This window comes from Salvelinus fontinalis, chromosome 3, assembly GCF_029448725.1.
Source record: "Salvelinus fontinalis isolate EN_2023a chromosome 3, ASM2944872v1, whole genome shotgun sequence".
Lineage (NCBI taxonomy): Eukaryota > Metazoa > Chordata > Actinopteri > Salmoniformes > Salmonidae > Salvelinus > Salvelinus fontinalis.
In genome coordinates, this window is record NC_074667.1 from 36,320,912 (window position 1) to 36,339,716 (window position 18,805).

The 18,805-nt window shown below is 39.9% G+C and overlaps 1 protein-coding gene across 1 annotated transcript; it reads right to left on the bottom strand.

The window, feature by feature from the left end:
• Positions 1 to 8,644: 8,644 nt before the first annotated feature.
• LOC129846541 (homeobox protein Hox-C4a-like) lies at positions 8,645 to 10,725 on the bottom strand. The gene is made up of 2 exons (XM_055914477.1): positions 10,210 to 10,725; positions 8,645 to 9,642 (listed from the first exon to the last, which is right to left on the bottom strand). Exons 1-2 carry the CDS (start codon positions 10,646 to 10,648, stop codon positions 9,257 to 9,259), a joined length of 825 nt encoding a protein of 274 aa, XP_055770452.1. The 5' UTR covers positions 10,649 to 10,725; the 3' UTR covers positions 8,645 to 9,256.
• Between the last annotated feature and the right edge of the window lie 8,080 nt (positions 10,726 to 18,805).

The following is an 18,805-nucleotide window of genomic DNA, read 5'->3' on the forward strand; positions in this document are numbered from 1 at the left end:
CAAATGGATCTAAATAAAATTCCAACTAAGTGTCTAATTAGCCTACAGGCATCTAGTCCTAAGGCACGATACACAAAATGAACATGGAAGATAGTAATATCCTATTTGTCATCCATTATGATTTAAAATGGCCTATTGGCTATTAATTTACAATATTGTAAGCATGAAAGCAGCAAGTAGGCCTAATATACTGTAAATCTGGCATTCTTCTTAGACCACATATTTTCTGAGAGAACGTGTTGACAACCAAAATATGATCTGATTAGCAAAACTCCCTTATAAAGAGGTGCATGGGATTTGTGAAGTAAAATTATTCCTTACAATGTATGAAGTACAGTACATTGGATAACGAATGAAAATATGCGTTTCGTTTCGTGTACAGTTTTCATCACATCACGTGTGACAGGCTACAGGGATATGTCCTCAACGACCACTCGCGCGCGCATCCCGGGAGAAGGGAACATCTGCTGTGCGCCACAATTTGAATAAGGGAGTAGCTAGATTTATAACACGTCACCATTGAGAGTGCCGTTCTTTTTGTTCAATGGCCAGACGACCCCTGTTTCAACTCTGGGCTCCTATATGCTGCTTCCATGATGCACACAAAGCCTAATATTAACTCTCCTGCATACTGAAACTATCCGTGAACTCCCAATAGACTATCAGCGTAAAATCCAAATCCAAACCGAAGGCTATAAATAAAAGGCATTTTTAAATAACTTGGGCATTTGATGAAATATCACAAGTAAGACTGCGTAAATTAGGAAGCCATCTGCTGCAGCTGTAGCCTACGTTTCCGCTCACATTGCCTGGCCTATTCCAAAACCATTCCATGTCTTGTGGAAGATTTCCACATTTTTGCGGGGCGTAAGGGCAATACTTTAAAACGTGCCATAAATCAGAGTGAGACAGAGGAATGCTGGAAAGACACTGCACAGTTCTAAAGCAACCCAGAGGCTGGGAACTCCTCCAGGCATGTAGCGACACAGAAAGTTGTATCCCTATTTAGGCAGGCATACGGAATTACACAAAACAGAATGTTTTTGAGTAACTTATGTTTAAACCAATTGATCTATAGGCCTAATTGCAATTTTAATCGCACTTTTCTCAGGGATTTTGGTGGTATTAAAACGGATTTAGGGCTATAGACAAAAAACAATCAAGTGTGCTTGCCAACATGAGGCTAACATGAGGTTACATTTAAAAAACAATCTTAGTAGAACATTTCAAATCTGACTTGAACCCTGATATAATGTTGATATTATGACGATATAACTTCGTACAGCCTCATTTGTGAAATGTAGGCTTAAGATATAATGGTGTCATTTGGAGCCAGCTAACCCACGAATTTTTGTAGGCTACTAAAATACACGAAAGGTCTAAATACCAAATACTACTAAATCCATTTAGGCCTATACCTAAAATAATGATGGGCCTAAGCATATATGCTCTTACAAAAAGACAAACTTCGATCCAGTTCTCCATCATTCCTCGCATCATATCTGAATGAAAGATTCCTTGGCTAGAGTAAATATCTGTCCATGTGCCATGCCTATTGTACCTGCTTAATATAGCCTAGTTTGGTGCCAATACAGTCAGTGGTCCATAGCACAACGCTGAATGGGTCTCTGCTGCACCTATTATTTTTTCTACTCTCTCCTCTAAAGTGTCCTTCCCTGTCTCAAGTAGGGTCATGGCCCTTTTCGTTGCCAGACACGAACTCAAAAGAAACATGTCATTGGGTCTTTAAATATTTATCATTGCTCTGCAAACAGGAGACACATCCAGAGACTTGGGCTTAGCCTAATACGGCCAAAAACATAGTCCACACCGCATACTTGTTCACCAAAGACATATAACAACAAAAACAGAGTACAAAAAAAGTAGCCTACACATGCTTAGTTATATCAACACAGATGTCCCAATGGGTGAATAAGCTCAGTAACCAAACCCTTGGTATTTCGTCTATTTAGTAGGCTAGTCAAGGGGTGAGCTAGGGCTAAATCAAAAGTTCCAATGCGAGAGGTATGGGGCAATCATTTAGTAATAATGATTATGACAAGGGAAGTCAATTATACGAATTGATTACTTTTTTTTAACCAAATGTCCTTTTGAGGGATAGAGAGATGGCCGAAAAAGAGAATCGACAGACAGAAAAATTATCTGCATCTATTTGAAAAACATTTGGCTCAGTCTACGGATACCAGGCCTTTTTTGTACTCTGTTCAACACATTCTGAAATCCTTAAGTATTCATCAAATCGAAAAGGCTGATGCAGACAGCCTGTTTGTAAAATATTTGTTATAGATTTGTAGAAATAAATAAAAATGGCCAAGTTCTAGACTCTTATCACGACCTTGTGTGTTTTCGCTGTTGGAGTTGCGCTAAATAAATCGAAATGGATTTTTAGAACCTATCCATTGTATCTTAAAACACTTTTCCAACTCAGCCTTTTGGTGGTTATAGATATCGATTACTTTTGCCAATATGAAAACGGAATGGACTTGTCAATTCAAGCCTAACAGACACACTCATATCTCTCTGTCCCGTCAAAGACGCCAACATATATAGGAATATATAGGAGGTGATACGGTAAAACGTTTTAGGCTACTGGATGTATGAACGAACACGTGTGCTACAGGCCCATTGGTTATCCCATTAGGACATAATAACCCCAATGCTAAACACGTCTTGATGTTTTAAATGCGCTATGTAAGATCTGCATACAGAGAGTGGGCCATGCACCAACAATGGCGCGAATGCATCCGATTTGTTTTCCACATGGAAATAACACTTATTTTCTCGGATATACTATATATTTGGTAGGCTGCTATACTCAGAGGATGAAAGTGTTTGAAAACACAATTTAGGCTACTAGCTGTTTGGTTACAAGTCTTTAGCTAATATTATTTTATGTTAAATATATAGGCCTAAAAATACACTTTAGTAATTTAGCAGGCACTTTTATCTAAAGTGTCTTACAATAGTGCTTGCATACATTTTGTTATAGGTTGCACCAGTGGGAATCGAACCTACGATCGTGACGTTGTTTGCGCCATGCTCTGGCACACAGAACCCATTCCCAACCATAAAACCTTGTATGTTTTTATACAGGCCAATACGAAGTTTTCAATGTATGGCCCAAGGTGTAGTAGGCCTATTACAAGTTAATAATCATAAGCTAAGCATTGTTATAGGCTATTAATTTCAGACTTTACTCACGCATTTATGTTATAATGGCATAATGAGCTATAGGCTTCATATTTGTAATTAGAGGTCACAGGTACAACAGCATCAGGACAATTAACAAGTCACATCACACACACTCTCCCCAGGACAATTACCATAGAACAAACATCCACAATCAAGGCAGCCCCCTGACGACACACACACAAACACACACACACAAACACATACACACACGTTACAAGTCGCGGGAGCTTGACCGGCCATGTTAGACCGTTGAAAGGGCCGAGCATCCCGGACTGAAATTAAGCTAATGGCACAGAAAAACGTGTCCCCCGCATGAACCCCAGCCTTTTCTACCATCCGTCTGAAAAAAAAGTTCAATAGCATTGCCCTTTTCAGCCGCGCTATAGGGCGACAGAGTGATATAGAAAATAGATCACGGGGAGGCTGCTGTTTTGGTATGCACACATACTCATTTCTCACCGCTGTCCGGGAGTATAATGGTAGCCAGAACGGTGGGTGGATCTGGTGGGGTTCCACTCTCCTTGAAAGTCGTGGCGGAGTGAGGCTTTACACTGCATCTTTCTGTTCCATACTGGATGAAATCTAGAAAGGCCTCACCATGTGGCTTTGTTCTATAGGAAAGAGTTGAGTTGTCCATGCGAATATGGAGACATGTGGATTTAAGGCCCAGTGCAGTTAAAAACGTGATTTACCTCTGTTTTGTATATTTGGTCTGCCTTGTGACATCATGAGGTGGTACATTAATTAGTAGACCAATAAGAAAGACAGTTCCAAACCTCTCTGCCAATAACTGCTAGTTTTCAGTTTTCCCCTCCCCACTCATACCACTTCCAGACAGTCCGAGCTAAATTCTTGCTTGAGAAATTGCTCTTTGCTAAGAAGCAATTTGTATTTATTTTTAACCATTTTAATTTAAAACAATCCCACTAAGTTACTTAATTGTTTCCCAGAAGTGATTTGATATTGAGATAAAAATGGCTGCATTGGACTTTTACGAAGTAGAATAAGCCATGGCCCAAGATTGCTCAAACCGTACACCTTCAGTCTGTAAGTGATGCTAACTAGCAGTATTTGGGCCGTAGGCAATTAATAGCACAATCTGTAGCCATGTAGCTGGTTATTAATTTATTAACATATTATAATAAATCACTAAGGACCTATTACTCCAGCGTTATAATTTTGTTGTCATAGAACAAACATCCACAATCAAGGATGTTGTTTTTTAAAGGAGTTCTGCTCTCTTGAGCACTACAGATAGATCCTATAGATATCACGTGTTATTTGCAAGTGAAAATGGCTTGGAATGCACCTTGGAATATTGTAAACAACTGTTACATATACCAAATGAGGATTCATTGTTAATCTGTAGGTTACGAAGCTGCGCTGGTCTTATAACTTTGCTAATAGCAGTCTCCCCTATACATTTTAAAATCAATTTTGATTGAACAGACATACTTGATAGTGTAGTTTGATATGGGGTACCTTTGAGTATGCATGAATAGGCTAGTAGACGAATTCAGTGTTTTCTACAATTCAAAGATTACACCTACCAACCACTGGAATTGCTAAATGTGTTTCCTGAAATAACATAACACAATATTTAAGTTACAGCCAAGTAATTGGAGGAATTATGTTTTATACTCCATATGTGCGAAACAGTTCCATATAGGCCTATGGAAATGCACACGCAGATCCATTACATAGTTGATAGCCTAATTGAAACATGGACGTCACCTGTGCTTCTATAGTCAAACTTTGGTTGGAAACACATTTTATGACATTAAGCCTCTAAATCAGCAGTCATATTGACACCATAGTGCCCTCCACGCTCATCACTAAGCTAAAGACCTTAGGACTGAACACCTCCCTCTGCAACTGGATCCTGGACTTCCTGACGTCTGCTCCTAGGGGGTGAGGGTAGGCAACAACACATACGCCACATTGACCCTTACCTTGGGGCCCCTCATGGGTGCGTGCCTAGTCTCCTCCGGTACTCCCTGTACAGGAAGGGATTAACCACCAATAGGACCCTGAACAGCTTCCACCCCAAGCCATAAGACTGCTAAATAGTTAGTTAAATAGTTAAGGAAACAGCTATCCGGAATATCTTCATTGACCATTTTTGCACTAACTTTTTTGACTCATCACATACGCTGCTGCTACTGTTTATTATCTGTCACTTTATTCCTAGTTATATGTACAGTACCAGTCAAATTGTACTACTCATTCAAGGGTTTTTCTTACTTGTATTATTTTCTACATGGTAGAATAATAGTGAATATATCAAAACTATGAAATAACACATATGGAATCATGTAGTAACCAAAACAGTGATAAACAAATCAAAATATATTTTAGATTCTTCAAAGTAGGCACCCTTTGCCAGTCCCCCACGCTCTTCTCAATTTACATCAACAACATAGCTCAGGCAGTAGGAAGCTCTCTCATCCATTTATATGCTGATGATACAGTCTTATACTCAGTTGGCCCCTCCTGGATTTTGTGTTAAATGCTTTACAACAAATGCTCTACTTTCTTAGTGTCCAACAAGCTTTCTCTACCCTTAACCCTGTTCTGAACACATCCAAAACAAAGGTCACGTGGTTTGGTAAGAAGAATGCCCCTCTCCCCACAGGTGAGTACTACCTCTGAGGCTTTAGAGCTTGAGGTAGCCACTTCATACAAGTACTTGGGAGTTTGGCTAGACAGTACACTGTCCTTATATCAGCACATATCAAAGCTGCAGGCTAAAGTTAAATCTTGACTTGGTTTCCTCTATCGTAATCACTCCTCTTTCACCCCAGCTGCCAAACTAACCCTGATTCAGATGACCATCCTACCCATGCTAGATTACGGAGACATAATTTATAGATCAGCAGGTAAGGGTGCTCTTGAGCGGCTAGATGTTCTTTACCATTCGGTCATCATATTTGCCACCAATGCTCCTTATGGTACCCATCACTGCACTCTATACTCCTCTGTAACCTGGTAATCTCTGTATACCCGTCGCAAGACCCACTGGTTGATGCTTATTTATAAAACCCTCTTAGGCCTCACTCCCCCCTATCTGAGATATCTAATGCAGCCCTCATCCTCCACATACAACACCCATTCTGCCAGTCACATTCTGTTAAAGGTCCCCAAAGCACACACATCCCTGGGTCGCTCCTCTTTTCAGTTCGCTGCAGCTAGCGACTGGAACGAGCTGCAACAAACACTCAAACTGGACAGTTTTATCTCAATCCCTTCATTCAAAGACTCAACCATGGACACTCTTACTGACAGTTGTGGCTGCTTTGCGTGATGTATTGTTGTCTCTACCTTCTTGCCCTTTGTGCTGTTGACTTTGCAGAATAATGTTTCTACCATGTTTTGTGCTGCTACCATGTTGTGTTGCTACCATGTTGTTGTCATGTTGTGTTGATACCATGCTGTGTTGTCATGTGTTGCAGCCTTGCTATGTTGTTCTCTTAGGTCTCTCTTTATGTAGTGTTGTGTTGTCTCTTGTTGTGATGTGTGTTTTGTCCTATATTTATATGTTATTTAAAAAATATATATAATAATCCCAGCCCCGCAGGAGGTATTTTGCCTTTTGGTAGGCGGTCACTTTAAATAAGAACTTGGTCTTAAATTACTTGCCTAGTTAAATAAAGGTTAAATAAAATACAATAAAAATGATTTGCCTTGACAGCTTTGCACACTCTTGGCATTCTCTCAACCAGCAGTCTTGAAGGAGTTCCCACATATGCTGAGCATTTGTTGGCTGCTTTTCCTTCACTCTGCGTTCCAACTCATCCCAAACCATCTCAATTGGATTGAGATCGGGTGATTGTGGAGGCCAGGTCATCTGAGGTAGGACTCCATCACTCTCCTTCTTGGTCAAATAGCCCTTACACAGCCTGGAGGTGTTTTGGTTCATTGTCCTGTTGAAAAACAAATTATAGTCCCACTAAGCGCAAACCAGATGGGATGGTGTATCGCTGCAGAATGCTGTGCTAGCCATGCTGGTGAAGTGTGCCATGAATTCTAAATAAATCACAGTGTCAACAGCAAAGCACCCCCCACACCATCACACCTCCTCCTCCATGCTTCGCGGTGGGAGCCACACATGCGGAAATCATCCATTTGCCTACTCTGCAATTTCCATCGGTGTAATGACCATTGCTCGTGTTTCCTGGCCCAAGCAAGTCTCTTCTTATTATTGTTGTCCTTTAGAAGTGGTTTCTTTGCAGCAATTCGACCATGAAGGCCTGATTCACGCAGTCTCCTCTGAACAGTTGATGTTGAGATGTGTCTGTTACTTGACTGGGAAGTCATTTGTTTGGGCTGCAATTTCTGAGGCTGGTAACTCTAATGAACTTCTGCAGCAGTGGTATCTCTGGGTCTTCCTTTCCTGTGGCGGTCCTCATGAGAGCCAGTTTCATCATAGCGCTTGATGGTTTTTGCGACTGCACTTGAAGAAACTTCCAGATTGACATGAAGCTGGTTGAGAGAATGCCAAGAGGGTTGCAAAGCTGTCATCAAGGCAAAGGGTGGCTACTTTGAAGAATCTCAAATATTAAATATTTTTGATTTGTTTAACACTTTTTTGGTTACTACATAATTCCATATGTGTTATTTCAAAGTTTTGATGTCTTCACTATTATTAGAAAATAGTAAAAATAAAGAAAAACCTTTGAATGAGTAGGTGTATCCAAACTTTTGACTGGTACTGTACATTTACTTCAATTACCTCATACCCCTGCATATTGATTTGGTACTGGTACCCAATGTATATAGCCAAGTTATCATTACTCATTGTGTATTTATTATTACTTTTATTATTATGTGTTTTACTTTTCTATTATTTCGCTATTTTCTTTCTCTCTGCATTGTTGAGAAGGGCCCATAAGTAAGCATTTCACTGTTAGTCTAGACTTGTTGTTTGCAAAGCATGATTAATATAATTTGATTTGATTGGTTAGTTGGTGATGAATAAAGTATTGACCACTGTGTAAGGTATATGGGCACTGAGACTTTTAGCCTATAGCCTATATGGACAAATGTACCTCCACAATAATTGAATAGTGGCCTATACCCCAAACTATTTAGGTGGGGTATGTTTCAAAAGTGCATGATGTTAATCTGAATTTGGGGGAAATATTTTCTACCTTTTGGTGTACTCTGAAAGGGCTATTCTTGTGAGATGACTCGGAAAACTCTTTGCCCTTCTCACTCACAGAAGAATATAATTGTTCCAAAAGAAGTTATTCCGATGACATATAGGACTACCACTTTAGGGTCCGAGCACTTCTTCGTTGGAACGCTCAACGGTTTCCCATCTCTTACATGGATGAACTTTCAAACCACAGTGTAGGCCATATGTATATAGAATATATTTTTGTGCTAAATACGTAAATAAAGATGACAAAGGTATTTTAAACTACTCGACACTGTTTTATTGACCACTGCGACTATCACAAATACACTAAACGTATTTTGTTGCATCTGATCAATTCAAATAAAGCTAAATCACAAATAAAGTAATCACAAAACACACTACACTCCTTACCTAAGATTTTCTTTTCCTGATAAGAGGTTGTGCTGAAAAATAATTCACAACATTTCACTGATTCACATGTAGGCTATTGCAATATATTGTTTTAATGGTACGTATACTTGCTATTGTTACTGTCACTTCTGAGATTAAAAAATGAATAAATGACCCTACCATTCTTTTTAAGAGAATAAATAAAACTATTGTGCATGTAGATCTATTGACATTCAAATTCATTGATAATGTCCATTGTTGTTCGTCAAAAATGTTTTACAAAAAAATGTAACAATTCCTATCATAAATAAATGAACCCTGATAACCGTAATAATGCATTGATATCTACAGTAATCCATGCTATGTAACATGCAATCGTGAATAACTGTGGACTGAGAGGAATACCCCGTTTACGCACAAGAACACTACGAGGAACAAATATATAAAAAATAATATGTATTTTATAAATAATCCGTTGTTTTTTCTTCCTATTTGTTAGATATTATTGTTTGTCTATAACCTTGTAATATCCTGGTTTCGTTCGACTACGGACACTCGAGAGAGTTCCTCTGAAGCTGGCACAGTGTTGGAGCCCACCGCACGCTGGAGAGTGCTGGCTGTTGTTGACGCTGTGTTAGACCCGGAGATAACGCTAGTGTTGGAGGAGGATCTCACTTTCGTGTTGGGTAGCCTATGGTCTTTTTTCCACTTCATCCTTCGGTTCTGAAACCAAATTTTGATCTGGCGCTCGGAGAGAACCAGGGTGTGGGCAATCTCGATGCGTCTTCGCCGAGTTAGGTAGCGGTTATAGTGAAACTCCTTCTCCAGTTCTAAGACTTGCTGGCGAGTGTAAGCTGTTCTGGACCGCTTTGCGTCTGCTCCATTGTAATTGGGATTCGCTGAGAGGTTTGGAGAGGTAAATAGAAAAGAGAGGAGAAAGGAAATGAAAAGCAGAAGGAAAAGGAGGGAAGCAAGACTGGCGTAAATTGAAATAGGAAAAGAAATAGCGCGGAAAATGGAGAGTGCAATCACTATTATCTAGACCCCAATCAAATATTTCACAGTCAGGGACTCGACTCATGGTCTATATAATGGGTAGCACTTTCTCCACAGCGAGGGAGCAGCTGAATTATTTATTCAACATTACAAATAAAAAAAATATTCTTATCCCTCTTTTTCTCTCTCACTCTCTCCTCCCTCTGACACATAGCCTACATAACACAAAAAACCACATGGCAATACGGTTGTCCAGACTAGTCCCTCCGCTATAAAATTTATGGCGGGTGTAATTGCCAATGCTGACTCGTAAATCCTCCTCATATGTGCCATTTCAAAGGGGCTGCTCTCTCACAACGTACGTAGCACGAGCCGGTTATAGGCAGGCGATCTAGGTAAAATAAGGGTGAAATAGTGGAAGAGAGAGGGAGGGAGGGAGAGTTATTAGAATAACAACACAGATTGCCTACCGGTACTGACGTGGATTTTCTTCATCCATGGGTACACTACAGGCTGCTTAGCCAAGGCAGAGGTGGTGGGTTGCTCCGGGGTGGCTTGGATGCAGGTAGGCGGCGCAGTCGGTGGGGTCGTAGGGGATGTGGGTAACGGTGGCAAGGGCTCACGTGGAGCTGTCTGTGCCTTCCCCGCGAGCAGATTCCCCGAGTGTGTAAGCCCATGGCCAGTCTGGGGCTCGGGTTCGGGGATGCTTACACAGTTATACGGGCGCTCCTGGTAGGTCACTCGCGGAGGAAACAACTCCTGGTGGTGATGCTGGTAGACAGTGTCTCTCGTGCGGCTGTAGTATTCAGGGCTGTGTTCTGGGATGTAGCTATTTTGTGAATATTCCTCACAAGGAGGAAATTTCGGATCGATGTAGTTAGAGTCCATCAAATACGAGCTCATGATCATTAATTTCTGGAGTGAAAAATTATTTTTCTACCTTTGTCGTTTTTCTGGTCCATAAAGCCCTCCTACTAGCAAGCGACCCTGTAAAGTTACTTTAACCACGTGACACAGCAGTCCAATGGCAGCTGGCGAGGTAGTTCCCGGATAAGGAGCAAAATATTGATTAGAATATTTTTGTACTCTTTGTATAGGTGTGAGTGTGTTTTCTCGAGGTTAGGCCTCTTCGATGAAGATCCATATCAAATGACTGAATAGGGCAGAAAGAGGCGAAGGTCAGTGGGAGGTTGTGTGAGTATGCGGGCAGAGATACATCTCAGCCTGGGACTGAGGCTGAGTAAAGGTATTATGACATGACTCGGAAAACACCAAAATAAACAGAACAATGTGGCAATGGAGTAATGTGATCTGAACTATGCAGTTAGAGGCACAGATAAACCACCCCATTCCTAAACCATTACAGCAGAACGCAGTCATACTCATAACCCAATGGAGTAATGTGATGTGAACTATGCAGTTAGGCACAGATAAACCACTCAACTCCTAAACCATTACAGCAGAACGCAGTCATACTCATAACCCAATGGCTAACTGATTGATTTAAGAAACAGGACCACATTCTTACCATAACACACTAAACGTCTAATTAATTAGGCAGTATTGATCATCGACAAGCCAATCCTTTGAGACCAGAACGCAAATGGATAATTCAACAATTTGTAAATTAACACATCAATCAAGCAATCTAAACCAATGAAGATGATGCTACTACCAGTACTAGGCCACTAATAGATAATAGTAGGCCTACTGCTAATGCTACTTCTCACGATATGAATAGGCTAATAATGATAATATTATGCGTAATATACTATTAGACCATTACTGCACTGTTGGGAATGAGCTCGTAAGTAAGCATTTCACTGTAAAGTCTACACCTGTTGTATTCGGCGCATGTGACCAATAACATTTGATTTAGGCTATTGTAGGCTTGTTATAACAACAACCATATTGTGATTGCAATGTTTTACCGTCTTGTGAAGACCGAAGACAGAATAGTCTAGCATTAGGTCGTGGTAGGGGTGTTAATAGTAGGAGTAGCCTACATGGCAGCTGTCCTTGCAATGGACTAGCAGTTATTATTTGTCTAATGACCCTATGAGTGATAATGGCCTGGCGGGTTACAGACCCCCTCACAGTTCTATATCAGAGCGACTGAGAGCTGAACCTCCAGGTTAACTGTCTCTACTTCCTAAATAATAGGCGTCATTGCTGTGTCAGATTTTATCGGATAAAAATAAAAACGACACATAAAAGTTAGCATGGCTTATTTATTAGAATCGCGCGCCTGCCCGCCCGCTGATGTTGAAGGCTCCTGGTTAAATGTTGTCTGAGTTTTATTGGGCTGTAAAAAGCAGTAAATCAATAGCTTCAAATGATCCCCGCTTGCACGCGTGCTTTACGATTTCTTAGATCATTCTTCTCTCTCCCTCTATCTTGCTCCCTCCCCCCTCTCTATTTGCAGCACCTTCTCCTTCCCCATCTTCAAAAGGTTAGAATTTTGCTCACATCCATTGAAGCATTATCAAATGTTCTTGACGGACGTTGTACTTGACACAGCTGAGGTATTGAAATCGCCCATGTATTCCCGTAGAGGCGAATTTGTGGTTGTGTATTGTTAACACAAATTCGGTTCTACAGGGTGCATATAGACGACTTGAACTGCATTCCAATGCTGCGAGCTGTGATTGTGAAAACGGGGAAAAAATATATATAAATCCCACTCAGAATAATAAGTAGCCTAGGCCAATGGCATGAGGACATTGTCATCCAGGAGAAGATATAGGCCTATTCGGCTTGTAAACTTTCTCACAGACGATAGGTTGTGAAGTGTCAATACGCACAACAAAACACCTAGTGGTCTATATAATGACATATAATATAGGCTATTAATGGGTGCAGATAATACTATAATGTAAGTTGTGGTAATAATTATATAGAATTTAACATTTCTGTCAACATAGCTTTGGAAGTGAATAGTGTTATCTAAACAGGATGAACACAGAAAACCTAAACATTTAAGACATTTCCGTAACACTGTGAGACGCCGTTAGTGTTAACTATTAGACCCATCCCACTCCGCACAACCTGGTGAATCAACGTTGCAAAGTCACCAACAGCTATTGTTTCAATTCAACCCAGGGTTCAACTAAAAATAGGCAATATATATTAGGCCTAGGGTTTAAAGCTTTGGTTGATTTCAAATGTAATCTAATCATAAAAATGCTGGATTTACGTCTCCATCACAACCACAAATCAAAGTAAAAAAATAGGCCGAAATCAAATCAAACTTTATTTAACGTGCATTTAAAGTTTGATTAGATTTAGTCCTATTCTTTAACATAGATTTTTTATTGAGATGGAGACAGGAGTCCAACTTGTTAATTATTAATTTGTGGACAAACTGGCATTCAATATCCTTTAAATGTTGATATTTGGTTGTGTTGTCAACCAAACACAATTCAATATTGCTATTGTAATACAGTAAATTGTCTAAAGTTAAGGTTTTCTTACAAACTAATGTACAGTATTTATTCAACCTTAAAATGAGTAACATCCATGGCCACATATTGAGGTTAGCCTACTGTAAAGGCCTTCTTATGTAATCATAGAACACATGTATGTTCAAGATAGCATGCAAAGGTTGCAGGTCAGTGGAGATCTTCACAATTGCTTTAATAATCTGTACAGGATCTCGAACACCATTGATCGGTTGTACTATGTACTTTAAATGTAATCTCAACTGCAATCCAGATCATTTGGTTGTGCTATTAGATGAAGCACAGTGATAACACATTAAGTTGTTGTATAAATACCAAATATCTGACACGATATTACCATTTGAACTTTGTGCATTTAAATGGTTGACCATATTGAGATGACAACTAAACCAAAGATCAGACATTGTTTTTCTACTGGAATTTGGCTGTGCTTTTAGATGGTTGAACGCATAGTGATAACACACTGGGAACTCATCAAACTTCTGCCTGTCTTTTTGAGTGGGTGAATAAAGGTTGAAATCTCATTGATCAACGTCTCAACCAAATATTACCCAAATTTCCACGTTGAAATGACGTGGTGTGCACATTGGGATAGATTAGTAGAGGCAAGACCCTGTGACCTCTGCACTGCTTCTCTCCACCCTTAAATCTTTTGTTGCACAAAATGTATGCCTTTATCTGAATCTCCTAATATGTCAGGCCTACTCCTGGAATGTATAGGCTTAAGCTACACAAAGGAACCGCGAGAAGTAGCTTAAACACACCACAAACAAGTGGATATACATGCGCAAAACTTACATTTATTGTCAAATGTCTTTCAAAATTGCACTGAATATAACCTTGCGGCTGTGTACCCCTTCCTAATCATAAATATTCCGTTTGGAAAAACAGAGGACACAAAGCGGCCACGTGACAGTAGAGATGAAAAATGACTTTCTATTATCCCCAAGGGTTTATTGTGTTCTTCATTACCATACTGACCGCTGGGTAACCCGAGTGTGGCACACTGAACAAACGAAGTAGACTATGCTTATGCAAGACATCAAATAAAGGAACTCCCAGAAAAATACCTTGAATGTAAGCTACACTGAATAAATATAAACCTCACCGAGCAATAATGATATTAATATGAAGAATAAGAGTAAGCAGCATTTTCAAAAGGAAGTAATTGGCTATTTTGTCTGTTTTGTTTCATATTTGAGAACCTTAGCATGCTTAATACAAATAGGCTAGTCTAAGAAAGGCCCTTGACTATCTATAAAGTAATTTCCTATAGGCTTATATGTGGGGGAACAAGACTATCGCTTTATTTACCATCCCCCACAGTCCTCTTTCTCTCTCATACCCTTTCTCGCTGAAGCCACATTTAATATTAACTGGTAGACAGCTTGACCGGCGTTTCACCTCTTGCGTTTGACTCGTTCCAATAGTTCACTGCCAAGGGGTTATTGATGAAGAATCACCAATTAAATTTGTCTTAAAATCCCATTTAGATCTGTTACCTCATTCAATAACTCAGTATAGGTAGAGATGGAAAGATGAACCCCTTGAGTAAATAATCTGAAATTATTTTTATTATGGCAAATGGACGTTTCTTGAATCTATGGAAATCATATGGGCTCTGTTGCAATATGTAGGACTCTGTCTGCATCCTCAACCCTCTGGTTTATGGGTTTTATGCGGGACAGAGACTATACATTTAGCCATTTCCTGAAATGTTGTGAGTTGGTGGTGATACCCACTTGAAAAGCACTTTCAATTGATTGCAGTAATAGATCAATGACATGCTATTTTATCCAATCAAACAGACACGCTTACTGAGCAATGCTGTTGCCATAGCATTCACTGAAAATAGTAAGGTAACCAACAATGACATTTGCAGGTACACTATTAGAAAAATAAAATCTGGATAGAACCAAAAAGGATTCTATTGCTTGCTTCACATATGGCACCCCTAAATGTTCTGTATGAACCCTTTTTAGGGTTCTTTGATCAGAACCCCAGGGGTTGTTTTTCACTGAAGCAAAATTGGTTCCATATTAGAAACTTTGGGTTCCATGTAGGGTTCTATATGGAATAAATTTCCATTCTATATAGAACCGTTAGGGGTGCCATATATGAAGCAAGCATAGAATCCTTTTTATTCTATCCATAACCTTTTTTTCTAAGAGTGTAGGCCTAATTGGTGTATTATGGAGTGTCCTCTCTAAATCCCATGTCGGGAAGCATTTGAATGTTGTATGAAAAAAATATATATATATATTTTCAGTTATACACCCCTCAAGGTGTCGAAAGCCATGTAAGCTCCAATGCTACCCACAGTTGTGTCAACTTGGCTTATTGTTTTGTACACTCAGTGTATATCACAATATATTTATTTTCTCTTGTTGTTGAGGTTTAATTCATCAAGTTGGAAGACTCTTTCATATTCTTCTAGTCAGGATGTTCCAGTTCTCTAGTTTTCACAAACAGTTCTCCACAAATCCATGAAACCCGTTTGGCAATCAAATGATGTTAGATGTTAACTGGGAAAAAACAGCCTACATGTGTCTATTGATTGAATTTTGATCCTTTAAAAGTTCCTTCACGTACACTACTTGAGATGCAGTCAGATAATAAATACTCTGTGCTTGCACAAAAGTTGACCCCAACATCATTAGTGTGTTTCTGGCCTACCAAGGACTGACGTGTACTCGAGATCGATATTGATGATGAATCTTCAAAGATGATTAGCCTATATTGTAATCGTTTGTTAAAGCAATACACTATTTATAATAGTGGGAAAATGGTTTTAATCCTTCATAAAACATGCAGTATTGAAATCCTACAGAATTGAAAGCTAACACAATAAAACACAATATTAGGCCTTAAAAAACAAGTTAGCCTACTATAGAAACAAATAAGTTCAGTTAACAAGTGTTTTTATGTAAAAGTGAAAGGAGTATTCGGGGTGCAATAGCTGAGTATGACAGCACACTAGATTATTGATTGCACTGATTTAATAACTGAGGCATAGGCTTTTCTCAATGTTGTTAAGGGTTGGATAAGTGAGTAGAGGTGATAATAATTCAGAGGTGCATGGATGAAATATATAGCATGCAGGGTATGTTTTTAAAATTAGGAGGACAGATCCGGAGAAATGTGGCCCTGATGGAAACTATAATATAATGCACATCATTCATTTTAAAGGTTAGGCCTATTGTTATTTTAAAAATGCAGTAAAAACATCATGTTATTAATACACATGTTTGAGCATAGAAGAATTACAGGTGGTACAACACTGCTTTGAGTAATTGGTGGAATTGACATGCATTGTAGCATCTTTACAGATACATGTTAGTGTGATAGTCCTGTATGAATATGGAACAATGATGAGTGAGAAAGTTACAGAGGGTCAAAGATCATACCCCCAAGTCATGCTAACCTCTCTCCACTACCAGTAACAAGGGAAGTTAGCATGTCTTGGGGGTATGATTTTTGACACTGTAATATTTCTCTGGGTGGAGTCTCTGACAATTTTTAGGGCCTTCCTCTGACACTGCCTGGTATAGATTTCCTGGATGGCAGGGAGCTAATCCTAAGGATGTACTGGGCCGTTCCCACTACCCTCTGTAGCGTCTTGTGGTCGGATGCCAAGCAGTTGCCATACCATACGGTGATGCAGCCAGTCAAGATGCTCTCAATGGTGCAGCTGTAGAACTTTTTTAGGGCCCATGACAAATCTTTTCTGCCTCCTGAGGGGAAAGAGGCATTGTCGTACCCTCTTCACGACTGTGTTGGTGTGTTTGGACCATGATAGATCCTTCACTTCAGTCCCATCGATGTGAATGGGGGTGTGCTCGGTCCTCCATTTCCTGTAGTCCACGATCAGCTCCTTTGTCTTGCTGACATTGAGTGAGAGGTTGTTGTCCTGGCACCACACTGCCAGGTCTCTGACTTCCTCCCTATAGACTGTCTCATCGTAATCATCATCGTGATTGGCAAACTTAATGATGTTGTTGGAGTCTTGCGAGGCCACGCGGTTGTGGGTGAACAGGGAGTACAGGAAGATAATAATTTTGACAGGTTACTTCGGCGTTCTTGGGCACAGGAACTATGGTGGTCTGCTTGAAACATGTAAGTATTACAGACTGGGTCAGGAAGAGGTTGAAAATGTCAGTGAAGACATTTGCCAGTTGATCAGCAGATTCTCTGAGTATGCATCTTTGTAAGCCGTCTGACCTTATGGCCTTGTGAATGTTAAAGGGAAATGTTGAACATTGTCCACTTCATATTCATCTCCAACACCACCCCAACATCAACATATGTGAAAATTGCACGTTTTTATGTTATGTAGTAAAAAAAAAGATAGAGGCAGGTAAGTGTTTCCAATGACATCATCAGTGTGCATCAAATGATTTTAACCAATTACAAGTAGGCATTGCCCACCAATTGTCTACTAATTGGTTGATGATGTCATTGGAAACATTTATCTTCCTCTATCCTTTTTACGACAAAACATAGAAATGTGGCTTTTTCACATGTGTTGATGTTGGGGTGGAGCTGGAGATGATGAATATGAATTTGAACAATTTAGAAATTTGCCTTTAACCTGTTTACTCATATCACCTATAGAAAGCATGATCACACAGTCGTATAGAACACCTCACTAGAAAACCTCAGGATAAGCTGTTGACCATACCGTTTACCAAGAGAGTTTTCATCTATATTTTTTCCTTGGGCTGTAAATTTACCACCACAACCTGATGCTGGCACTAAGACCGCACTCAACAAGCTGTATATGGCGAAAACCAAACAAGAAAATGCTCATCCGTAAGCGGCGCTCCTAGTGGCCTGTTATTTTAATGCAGGAAAACTGAAATCCGCCTTACCTAATTTCTACCAGCATGTCACCTGTGCAACTAGAGGCGAAACTCTAGATCACCTTTACTCCACACACAGAGACGCATACAAAGCTCTCCCTCGTCCTCCATTTGACAAATCTGACCATAACTCTATGCTTCTGATTCCTGCTTACAAGCACAAACTCAAACAGGAAGTACCAGTAACGCACTCAATACGGAAGTGGTCCGATGAAGCGGATACTAAGCTACAGGACTTTTTCGCAAGCACAAACAGGAATATGTTCCGTTACTCATCCAATGGCATTGAGGAATTTAACACATCCGTCACCGGCTTCATTAATAAGTACATCGATGACATCGTCCCCACAGTGACCATCCGTACATATCCCAACCAGAAGCCATGGATTACAGGCAACATCCGCACTAAGCTAAAGGCTTGAGCTGCTGCTTTCAAGGAATTTAACACTAACCTGGACGCTTATAAAAAACACATGCTAGGCCCTCTGACGAATCATCAGACATGTTTCAATTATACAACAATATAGCATGCCCAATATGACCATATTACACCCTGCGGAACCTCATAACCAACTCAACTTTTACCTTTAGAGTCAAGATCATTTAAAATTCCAGCGCCATCCCCTTCTATGATAACCCTAATGAATCAGGTAAATTTGAGAGAGAGATAAAGGAAACCAGCAGTGATTATGACCATTGAAAACAGAGACTGGGCACCACATCTCCAATACACTTCCTTATAA

Bases quoted from the DNA above. Each gene is read 5' to 3' on its own strand.
- LOC129846541 (XM_055914477.1), bottom strand. From the start codon at position 10,648: ATGATCATGAGCTCGTATTTGATGGACTCTAACTACATCGATCCGAAA. The intron at 9,643-10,209 runs GTAGGCAATCTG...CAAACCTCTCAG, and splicing joins GAAAATCCACGTCAGTACCG to CGAATCCCAATTACAATGGA.